Source organism: Aulonocara sp. 'chitande type north' Nkhata Bay, linkage group LG7 (genome assembly GCF_057382095.1).
Source record: "Aulonocara sp. 'chitande type north' Nkhata Bay isolate Kocher_YH1m ecotype deep benthic linkage group LG7, A_spYH_male_GT1.1, whole genome shotgun sequence".
Classification (NCBI taxonomy): domain Eukaryota; kingdom Metazoa; phylum Chordata; class Actinopteri; order Cichliformes; family Cichlidae; genus Aulonocara; species Aulonocara sp. 'chitande type north' Nkhata Bay.
In genome coordinates, this window is record NC_141350.1 from 64,786,420 (window position 1) to 64,798,460 (window position 12,041).

Below are 12,041 nucleotides of genomic sequence, written 5' to 3' on the forward strand. Positions count from 1 at the left end.
ACTTTTGTCAATATCAAATAAACTGAGAACTAAAAGGAAATTCTCAATCTCTCCTTGTTGTATAGCTTAGCTTTTCAAACAGTTTTAACAGTTACTTTAGTCTGACAAAAGCCGAATGACGAATTAGCGCTTCCAGTCAGAGACTGAGGCTACGTCCACACGTACACGGGTATTTTTGAAAACGGAGATTTTCCGTTTTCGTTTTAAAAAATAATCCCGTCCACACATAAAGGCAGAAATGAAGGAAAACGCTGCTATGAACATGCCAAAGCAGCAGGTGGCGCTAGATTCCTAACCGTGCAGAAATGTTGGCCAATCAGAAGTCTAGAAGCCTCAGTGGGAAAAAGTAAACAAAGCTGGGGCATAGAAGCAGAACCGAGTCGTATGTGTGGAGGGACAGTAACTGTGTGTATATGTAAGCATTTAAACACTGCAGAGAGTAGAATTAACAGTAACAGTATTGTAGAAATTCATTTCACCGAAACAATAACGTGGCGCACAGTGTGACTCATGCACCAGTTTATTGTATTTCCAGACTTGCTTTCGGCACAATTTACAGTGCACGCTACTCTGTTTTTTGTCAGACTTGAAATAGCCGAAATACCTTCACACTACGGAACTTCTATGGCTCTTCCGTTCGACAATCTCTCCGGCATTGGAACCATCATCTGTTTTCTCTTCGGTCACGCTCGGTTGATTTTTCTAGTCGGCACACTCATTTCCTCCATTACGCGCTGGCTCCATTACCCGCTGGCTGCTTCCCAAACAAACACACGTGCGGCTTGGCACTTGTGCTGTACGTAACAAGTCACGCGACGTGACGCTGCGGCTGTGATTGGTTCAGCTCTGCGCTACTTAATTTAGATTGCCTGACCTTTTTTTTTTTTTTTTTTTTTTAAGAGGACAAGAGCGGCGAGGTCTATCGCGATAGCTTAATTTCTCTATCGAGTAAAAGTTATATCGCGATACATATCGTTATCGTTCTATCGCCCAGCTCTAATTTATGCTAATGCTGGATTTACAGCATTTTTCTTTTAAAGCAGTGTTATCCATCACGTGATTCGCAGGATATTTAACACACTGGATTATCCCAAAATACATTCCATTAAGGCATTTTATCTATAAATGGTTTTCCAATTTATTTGGCATACCCAAAGGTCAGTGCATTCAGTGTATGGCATGAAAGTGTATTTTTATCTGTGTCAACTTTCTACCAAGGATAAAGCAGATTATGGACAAAAATAATCACATTCACCATTGTTTGCGACTACTAAAGATTACAAATGTCTACCTGTCATTGCTGCAGCGGGGCACAGAGTGATGCTGGTTTAGCTGTAGTAGGTTCTTACAGAGGACAAGCAGGATGCTTTCTGGTGTAGTGGAGCATTAGGCTATGCAAGTCAGTCACACATGAGAAAAAAAAAGTCCAACCTTTCTAAAAATTGAACGCCTGTCAAAGCAGATGTAATTGCATGAAAACCACAATGGCAGGGCAATGAGACCAGACACACCAGAGCTTATGGTTAGAAGCTCAGCATTCAGTATTCAGACCAAATGCTGCTCTCTTATGTCCTAATGCCACAGTCACGCTGCAGCATGACCAAAGTTACTGTGGCCGTGTGTCACTTGGGAGCCTATTGCTGCTCAAATGGCTGCTCTGAAGACGGAGACATGTCTGTGATCACTCGCAACCACATTATCTTCTAAGGGGCTTTGCAATAAAGAGATGTTAAGACTTAGTCAGTCTGCTACCAGTTCACAATTGAATGGGACCAAGTTGGGACTTACATGTATGTATATCAAAAAACACAAATCAGTAGTTGCAATCAAAAGTGGTTACCAAGAGGTTCAGGTTGTTGCACAGCCAAGAGAATAGACTTTAAAGCAAATTAATGCAAAACAAATACACTAAACAACAACAAAGAAACAAAGACTGAACAACTACAAACTCTGATCAATTGCAAAAAGAAACAAATCGCTACAAAGTGACTTGAAACAACTATAAAGAGATTCAAAGAGCTGCAAATAAACTCAGAACACCTGCAAAGACTCAAAATAATACAATCCAAATGCACCCAAAACACTTGGTGAGACTCAAAAGGATGCTAAACAGAACATCTAGAAACAGGGACACAAATTAAACACAAATAAATGCAAAACGACTACAAAGAGATAGAAACCATGTCTGCCCTATGCGTAGTAATTTAGTGTCACTCTGGGGGTCTTGGAAGGGTGAGGGGCCGCAAACATGTCTTACAATGTCGCTCTGTCAGTGCTAATACAAACATGTCTTCCTAATTTCATTTTAAGGTCATTTATAATTCCCTTGGCAGCTGGAAACCAGAGACTTATCCTCAGATTGGTATCAAAGGCAACAGAGTTCAGAGCTGAGAAAGTGGCGGTGGCCTATTTCAGGCAGTGCAGACTCATGCTCCGTGGCAGATCGCACCCCGTGAGGACAGTAAACGCACCGTCGGCTGAAAAGAAAAGAACCGTTCCTCATCAAGGCTGTCCCCGTTTTATCAATGCCCTTTGTGTCTGTTTTTTTTTTATTCCATTCAATTACTCACAAAAGGCTCATCTCGTGTCTCCTTCCACCGAGCAGAAGGCTAACCCAATAAGATAGAAAGGGCTGCTGCAGCAAGCTTCAACTAATCATTTGGACATACGGGATGTTGTGTCTTCCAGTCAGCTGCTGAGGGGAGGGGGATTAATCAGCAGCGTGTCATATCTGGATTATGTATGTCATGCATTAAAAGGTCAGGCAACTTCAGTGTGCTTATCGAGACCTCCCTACCTGTGTGGCCTTGGAGGGTGAATTCAACCTCGTGCAGCAAATGGCCTCAACTCGTACTCACACGCAGCCTGTGTTACTACAGTGCAAGAAAAAGCAGGATGCTTAGGATTTAATGTAAATTCTTCCATAAATTCTACTTTACAAAGCTTTAATATTTTCAGTGACAGTGGAGTCCAATTCACTGCGATCCACTTAGACCTCAATAATGCAAGCAAAGTAGAATTTCCAAAAACTCAGAAACGAACAAGTAGTCTAGAGCTTTATTAGGAACACTCGTTCAACAGATCAACAGCACACATATTGCATGGCACCGACTCAATGCATTTAGGCATGCAGACATGGCCAAGACAAACTGAGCATCAGAATGGGGAAGAAGAATTGCTTTAAAAGACGTTGAATGTGGCATGGTTGTTGGTGTCAGACAGGCCGATCTGAAAGTTTTAGAAACTGCTGATCTCCTGAGCTTTCCCACCACAAGCATCTCTGAGGTTTACAGAGAATGGTCAAAAAAAGAGAAAAATATCCAGCGAGTGCCAGTTCTCTGGGTGAAAATATCTTTTTGATGTCAGGCATTGGAGGAGAATGGGAAGATAGTAACTGAGATAACCACATTACAATCAAGGTATGCCGAAGGGCATCTCTGAACCCATATCACATTGAGCCTTGGGCTACAGCAGCATAAGACCATACCAGGCATATCTGCTGTCTATGATGTCACAGATCCAAGAGTAGAAAAAGAGTGTCTGAAAAAAACTATAAAAAGTGGATGTAGCCACTGTGACACCACCCACAGGTTTGTCAAGTCATGTTTTGAAGCCACAAGCTGAATGTTTGCACTGTTGCCAGCTTGGTGTTTTGAAACCAGGTGTGGCAAGTGAGGGATGGATCTGACTGTGAAGATGCCGCTCATGAGTACACCCTGGATAATCCTCAATTCTGACACTTAGAATGCTAAAAAATGACAAAATATTTAGTGTGATCCAAAAAGAGTGTCCGAAAGCGTATACTGAGTTCATGTTAAGGTGTTGTGTGGATGTCCCATCAGCTTCTCCATCATGGATGCTGGGGTTACTAAGTAACCAAACAAGATTTTTCCAAGAAGAACAGCCCAAGAGTCCTGTGATAGTCTGGTTACCTGTCCTATGATGGCTGGGAAAGGCCGCCTAATCTGGATAAGTGGAAAAATGGATGGATGGCATACTTTGTACAGTTAAATAAATGCCATGGTTGCTATTGCCACTTCAACTATAAGTTCCTGTCATTGAGAATAGTTCTGTTATAATTACTTTGTGTTTTACATCAGATGTCTTATTTTGTCTAAAAAGTAAGTCTAAAACACAAAACCATTAGAGTTCAAAGAAAAGCATCAAATCCATATGTTTGAAGAACCGGAAGCCATTAAATGTGCTGCATTTTTGTTTAAAAATTGCCCAAATGATCATTTAACTACTCATTGATTGACTAATTGATGCAGTTGGACATCCTCCCCTGTAGTGCAGATGATAAAACTTACATAAAGTGTGGTGGAACATGTGGAGCAGCACGAATCATGCAAGCCGGACCCACCAGTTTTGACCTTTGCCCTACATAAAAACATGCGAGCGGAGGTCAGGAATGTGGGGCTCCCGTGCTAATTGTCTGAACATTTTGGAGGTTTGTGTAATGTGTACATGGCAGAAAGAGTCTGGAAACTCGAGCCTCATTCTGGCTCACTGCTGCAGCGGCAGAGCCACAAACAACACAGCTCACTGCCGTCAAACTGGCAAACAGTGACAGGCAGCTGACACATTCCTAGAAAAAGACCTCTCAGTCTGGACTGTAGATGCATCCGGCACATCTTCCTGTGTGCACCCGAGGGTGACTGCAAATGCTTTTTATGTTGATATCAGATCCAAAAGGCTGGTTTCCACCAGAGGTTTCGAAGTGATAATTATTTCTGTGTTACCAGAAAATCCCGATACCACATTCACAAAGACGCCTAAGCTTTTATTTGGCACAACGGAGAGCTTAAAAACAGGCCTCATTCTGACTTTAGTGGAAATGTGTCACTCATTGATCAGTTCCTACAATCACTGCTCGTCAGTATTCACCCGGCGTTCATTCCAAACCATTAAACACTGCATTTAGCCATTCCCAACTTGAAGTTTCCGTATCCCAAGGGCTCTGTGGCCAGCAATCCATTCTTTTTCCATTTTTTCTAAAGATTGAACAGTTCAACGTCAGTGCACTTTTAGGCTCTGAATGCATCTCAATGAAGCTCTGTGGAGCCACATAATGAGCCAGTAAACAACACATTCTCAGCCCACACCATAACCCCATCTACACAAATTATGTTTTTAAGGTTTTACGAAGTCTAACCAGGAGTCACTGAAGACTATTGCAGCTGGCAAATATGATTGCTGTAGACTAATTTCCTGTCAGTTGGTTTCACTGACTCAGCTCTCATTTACCTACAGTGTGCATTCAGGCTCTTTTATCTGGAGTTTAGTGGGTGTTCAGGCTTGCTGAAAAGTGCGTAGGTTTTAGGAAAGCGTGTCTGCACACCTAACCTTTAGCAGACCTACCTTTTGTGGAACTGTAGGTGTGATAAGCATTCTTATAAATACAAAAACTTTTCAACCACCTGTTTCCCACATCAGACGGCACCAGTTAGTCTTTAAATAAGTGCGGTTTTCAAACTTAATTAAATTCGAAAATAAAAGAAAACTACAAGTGCTGCTGCGCGTCGAGCAACTTCGAAGCACCTTTAGGCGCTTAGTTTGAAACGTAAATGAAGTTTAATTTCAATGAGCGCTTGGACACAAAATCTGCGTGTTTTGACGTGCTGCAAATTAAAAGCCATTTAGATTCCCAATACTGCAAGTACCATGGACTTCTTTGTTAAAATAACTCTGCTTTAGGTTTTCCTCCACAGGTGTTTATTCCTTGTTAGCTTATCAGCACCAGAGGACACTATTTTAGTGGTGTCCATCTACACCATGATGATTTTTAGATCCTCTTTATAACCAAATTGTGATTTTATGCCATATTTCATGAAAGCACTCAAATACCTATGTTTATGCTTCTATTTCCTGCAGTCTGGTCTTGGGAGCGCATTTTCAAATAGCAGAAATCACACATCATGTGAGTTGTGTGTCACATGACTACCAGAAGAATTTTACATGCAACTCTCGTTTCTCTTGACACCCTGCTGAAGATTCCCTGACCCCTATATTTTTTTTGATGGTAAAGACAATGAGCTCGATCATCTTGGTCAATATTAAGATCAGTGTAATGTAAAATTTTGGTGTGCTTGTTGAAATTGTATTTGTTGATCCTCGCTTAACTCCTAAACTAAAGTGCTTCCTCTTGTTGCCAAAACTTGTTAGGAAGTCAGTTTGGGTGTGCTGGATTTGCAGTACAAAACGAAAAGAGACCCCCCCCTGTGAAAAGGAAGCCTGCACAGTGATTGTTTTGTTCTGCTTATGTCATTTTTTTAATTTCTGGAAGCCATGATTGTAACCGAATAAACATTTCTATTAATTGCACAGCCGTAATATACACCTAGCAGCCTAACACCTTTGAAGTCATTGTTCTAGTAGACCGCCAAATGTAAATGAATGTCATTTACTCTTCTTTTAGCTTTGTTTTGGTCTCCACCTACTACTTGGAGAAACATCTGGCTGTGCAGCTTCTATAGCCTTTGGCTGTCTGCCAGAGGCTGACGAGTGAACACACCAAATGGGCTGTCAATCTAAAACAAGCATTAAAGATTAAAGACACAAAAGCTGCTCAGAGCTGTAGTGTTAGCTGATAATTCTCTCTAATTCTGACACAGCGGTCAGCACGTCACAATACACAGTCTTTTGAGTCAAAGCCAGAGCAGTTTGAAACTGGTTCAGACCATTTTTTTTTAATAAAAACATTTTTTTTTGTTCTGGTGCACTATATAAATAAAAATAACAGCCTATTAAATTACATAAAGTATGTAAACTGTAGGGATGGGTATCATTTAGGTTTTATCCGATACCAGTACCAAACCGGTACTTTTGAAACGGTGCCAGTGCTTAAACGGTGCTCAAACCGGTGCTTAAAGAATGGAGAACACACAATTTGTACAAAAACCTCTCATGTTTAGCTGGTTTTTTTGTAAAAAGATAACAATGTTAGCCTTTTCTGCAGCTAGAGGGGATTTATGGCATCACTCTTGGCTGGAAGCAGTGCTTAATCAATGGGAGAAAAAAAACAAAAAAAACAAAAACAAACTTTGTCCAAAAACCTCTCATGTTTAGCTGTTTTCCACTTTTTCTTTGGTCATTTTAGCCTTTTTGGCCAGGATGAAGGGAGTATCTGCCATCAAACAAGAAGACAGCCGCATGTAGCTATGATGATGTTTGCTAGTTCACCTTACATGCATTAATGTAATAACGTGGTTAGCCTACTCAACGTAAATTACACACGAACAACATTAAGCGACTCACTCAGAGAAGAACGGCTGCTGCTGCCATCATCATCATTTCTGCTACACTGGCAGGGCTAGGGGCCAGGACTGTACTCCTCCGGTTTTTGGGGGATGTTGCTAACTCTGCGTCCGATTACAGACACCACACCCGCAGTAGATGTGCACGGTGTGAGGTCTCGCAGCAAGCTATCAAATACGGTGCATTTCTCGGCTTTTAACAAAATGCTATACGTCGCCAGGTGTTTCATCAGATTCGAGGAGTTACCTCCTTTGCACAGTATCACAGTATCACCTTAAAGCACTTGTTGCAGGCTGCTGAGTTTGCATCTTTTGCTGTGAAGTACAGCCAGACTTTTGACCGCTTCGCCTTGGGCATTTTTAATCTGTAGCTTTGCTCTAAAAGAACGTACGTACCTGGACCCGCCTACTACGATTGCAAAGGTAAAATGATTGGCTAGAATCCAAAGTGTATGACATCTCAGGAAAAGAAAGCACCGAAATGTGCGCTGCTTTTCGGTCTGGTTACTACCGTTTATGCCGGACACCGGTACCCATCCCTAGTAAACTGTGGATAGAATAATGACATGGGAGATTATTTAGCACAGAACTAATTTGAAATAGTATGTTTAGACACTTTGTCATTCGTCACAAACCATATCGTTTGGTGACATTTGTTTAGTTGACTCTATGAAAAACATTTCAAGATAACAGTCTGACACGCATAAAATTTTACTTTTGCACCAACGAGGTGATTCCCAAAGAGCTACAAGCTGAAAACTTGGTATAGCTCAACATGGTGTGCAGTCTGTTCTCAAAGATTTTGAAGAAACTGGACAAGTGAAGGACAAAAGAAGAAGTGGTAGTTCTAAAAAACAATTTACACCAGATGTTCTTAAAGAAATAGGGGATAACTTCCTGCAAACACTTATCACAGCACCCAAACGATGCATCACACCCTTCAGCTGAAAAGAAAAAAGCATTGTCAAATTTTGAAGAACCATTCAATATGACCTGGAAGGCATTTGATTGGTAACGGCTTCATTTTTCAGCATGGCAACCAATGTGGTATCATCTTAACGGAGAACGGAAGAATCAAAAGGAAGCAAACATCCAAAGAAGACTTTGAATGTCCTTCGAGACCCCTGGAGAACTATTCCTGAAGACTACTTAAAGAAATTACAAGAAAGCTTGGCTGAGAGTTCAGGCTGTGCTGAAAAATAAAGGTGGTCACACAAAATGGTGACTTTCAAGCTTGTTAGGATTGTATAACACAGCCTTATAGACTGTGTTACTGTGCATGTTTGCATGTATTTCCTATTTTCCCAGCAAAACACAAAGAACTGAACGGTGGCTCAAGACTTTTGCAAAGTACAGTACATGCAAATATTTAAATTTCTAAGACAAACCAAAAATCCACGCACGTTTTATGTTTTAATTCAAACTTCTACAAATATATATTTATTTTTAATATATGTATACATAGTTTATTTTTTCTACCCTTTAATTTATTTTGCCATAATTTTATTCATCACATTACTTACCTTTTTCCAAATCTATCAAAATTGACCTATACATTATAGCTTTGTATTTATTTTAGGTGCACGAAATTTTATTTCTAGTACTTGCCTTTTCTTTTCTAACTGACACGTGTGCAGAGATAACATGTTCGTACAGGTGCAGATGGTGTTTTAGTCATTTTCTTTCTCAAGGCATGAGAAAGAAAATGCCTTATTCCTGTTTTCCACATTTTAAATGTGGAAAAAAGGAATTAGACTGAGAAATTCCTCAGTGTTCCAATTTGAGGACGTGTGTGCACTTTGTGAGACTTTACATTTATGCATTTTTTCATTCATATGAGATAGAATATTGATTTATTTTTAATTGTATTTTTATATCGCTAAATCGCAACAGCAGTCGACTTAAGCCAGTTTACATTGTAAGGCAGATACATTACAATAATAATATAGATCAAGTCTGTTTATCACTTTCTGCCGACCAGCACCTTCAACCACAGACAAATCTCTGCTCGTGTTTACTCTGACTTCTCATCCTTTAGTAATCCACAACTGTTCAGACACAGAGTACAATGTATCCAACTCTGACTGTGACCACAGCTGTGGTTACATTCCTGTTTACACTAATCAAAGACTCTCTGTTCTGTTGATATTACTTAAGCCCTGCTCCTCCACAGCCTCCTCCTCCTCCACGCCTCCTAGTCATAGATCAACTGGGATTGTGTGTGTTTATGTCTATATTATAATGTGTTATGCAAACAATTATGTGTGGTGAAAGTTACAAACCCACAGGACGTGTGTGGAGCGATCCAAAAAGAGTTTATGGCACTCTGCACCACGCAGTGCCATGAGGGAGCGATGTGGTGTGCAGATTAAATTAAAAGTATTACTCCAGAAGTGCTTTTTTAAAACTCAGTCCTGCTGTGTAACTGGCGACTTGTGCAGTTTTCTTTTTACTTGCGTGCTCCAACATGTGACGTGTTTCCACAAATGGTTTGAAGCTATTAATCCAAGTATGGAAACTGCGCTCACCTTTCGAACACGTGCTGGAATACGAAGACCCGGAGCTGAACTGAAACCTGTGAAAGTTCCTGGAGATGTGATAGAGGTGTGCAGCCTGACCACAGGACTCTAATCTCGGCCCTTTCAAATCCCCGCTCTCGCGTGGGCCAACTTACCCTCCAGCGTGACTTCTTTGCCTGCCTTCTTGAGCGCCTGGACCGCCTGGTCGTGCGTTGCCTCCCGGAGGTCGTTGCCGTTCACCGACAGGATCGCGTCGCCCACCCGGAGAGCCCGGCTCTGGTCTGCGGCGAGCCCCGGGAAGATCTTTGAGATGAGGATGGGCATCCTGTTCTCGCGCCCCCCCTTAATGCTGATCCCCAGCCCGCCAGACTCCTGTTTGACAACCCGGACTTTGCGCACAGCTTCCGAAGACCCGTCCAGGCTGACGTGGAAGTCGCCTGGTCTCGACCCGAAACTGGACCCGGGGCTGCCGTAGCTGGAGCCGGGGCTCCCGAAGTCTGAGTTAGTGCCGTTATTCGGGTACTTTCCAGGGCTGTTCATGCTGTAACCGCCGTCGTACTGACCCCGACTGACCCCCCCGCGCCCCGGGCTGCCACTGCGCCCCCGACCCCCGTGGCTCTGGTTCTGGAGTTGGTCCTGACCCGAGGAATGACCGCGGCCGGGGTTCCCGGGACTTGTTCCCGGGTCGTTTCCGTTTGACATGCCATTTCGCAGGCCCGCCGAAGAGTTGCTGTAGTCCCAGTGATTGGTCCCGGGGCCGGTTGCCTCCGCGTCGGCCGTCAAAGTGAGCGTTTCTCGGGTGAGCTCGGCGGTCACTCGGATCCAGCGGTCACGGAGCAGAAGGTCCAGCTGTCCGTTTTTGTCTGCTCGGGTCCAAACTGCCATTCCGGGACGGTTAGCCTGCTCCGAGGCGGGCCGCTTTCACACTAAACTCATCATCAACTTTTTCCTCTTTTTCAGAGCGCGCACAAGCAGCGACTAGGCTCCACGGGCCCGCATTGACACACCCACTCCCGCCGTGACTGCAGGCAGAGGTGGGGGGAGACAGAAGGACTCCCAGAACACAGAGAGAGAAGAGGAAAAGCACAACTGGCTGTGATGTGCCAGCTTGTTGTTGAGTTCAGGCTCTGAGGATGTCCAACTTCCACTGGAAGTTAGAGCGACTGAAACGAGAAAGCTTCCTGTCAACCCTTTCAAAATAAAAAAAGCGGTCAGAGTAGACGGCTCCTGCCAGTGCAGGAAACCAAGAAAGAGAAGACGAGGCTCAAAATATGGACTAAAAACACTGACATAAAAGAAAAAGGGCAAAAGTCCACAAGAAAAAGCAAGGAATTAAGATTAAAATTCATCATATTTCTTTAAAGAAAATATATAAAACATAAAAATAAATCACACAATTAAGACCCCAAGTGAAAACATAACAAATTGAAGTCAAAACGATTTACATATTAAGTCCAAATTTATTTTTTTTATTTTTATTTTTATTTTTTTATTTTTATTTTTATTTTATTTTATTTTATTTTTTTGCCTGTCCCGTTTGGCTCTTTTGCCATCAGAATTGTTGTCTAAAGGCAAAGAAAGATGCCCAACGGATTTACTTTACCAAATTGACCATCCCAGCCTTGCCATAATGGTCCATTTGATTCACCTTTTATTGTTTATTTTATTTTCACTTACTGAACATGGGACAGACTTGACTGGGGGAAAGAAGGGGAGAAAGAAAGAGGGAAAGAGAAACAGCTGAGAAGAGGGACGGGGGAGAAGGGCAAAAGACAAAAACCAACAGAATGAGCAGAAAAAGAAAAAAAAGAAGAAAAAAAGAAAAAAAATGCATATATCAATCACCTGGGTCACCTGCTGAGAAAGAAAAAAGAAAACAAGCAGAAGACAACAAGAGTAATAGAATAAACAACATCACAATGACATATGGGAATATGACAGTAAATACTAAATATTAAACATTATTGTGCAGCACATAAGATCAACAGAACACAGTGTGCTTTGAGGTAGGAGCCAAAAAGGGTGTAGTTTGTGGGTGTGATCAACCGTGTGTACACCTGTGAGCATGGACGCACTTGTTTTTTGTTTTTTAAAAGGTTCCTTCATGTAATGATCTGCTAGAGGGTGTGGGGGGGGCACAGCCCCATCCTCCAGGGCATGAAGCAGGTGTGGAGGAGATCAAAACTCCAGACATCCAGAGGCCCCCAGAACACAAGAGACCAAGGAAGACCAACAGAGGGGCAGCCGCGCCACTGTCCCAGAAAGA

General features: G+C 42.3%; 1 protein-coding gene across 1 annotated transcript in view; it reads right to left on the bottom strand.

The window, feature by feature from the left end:
* The window catches only part of sntb2 (syntrophin, beta 2), a 36,684-nt gene extending 25,755 nt beyond the window's left edge, over nt 1-10,929 (bottom strand). The window contains exon 1 of the mRNA XM_086301954.1: nt 9,931-10,929. Coding sequence (XP_086158080.1) covers nt 9,931-10,660 — 730 coding nt within the window. The 5' untranslated portion in view covers nt 10,661-10,929. The remainder of the gene's footprint in view (nt 1-9,930) is intronic.
* Nucleotides 10,930-12,041: the final 1,112 nt, after the last annotated feature.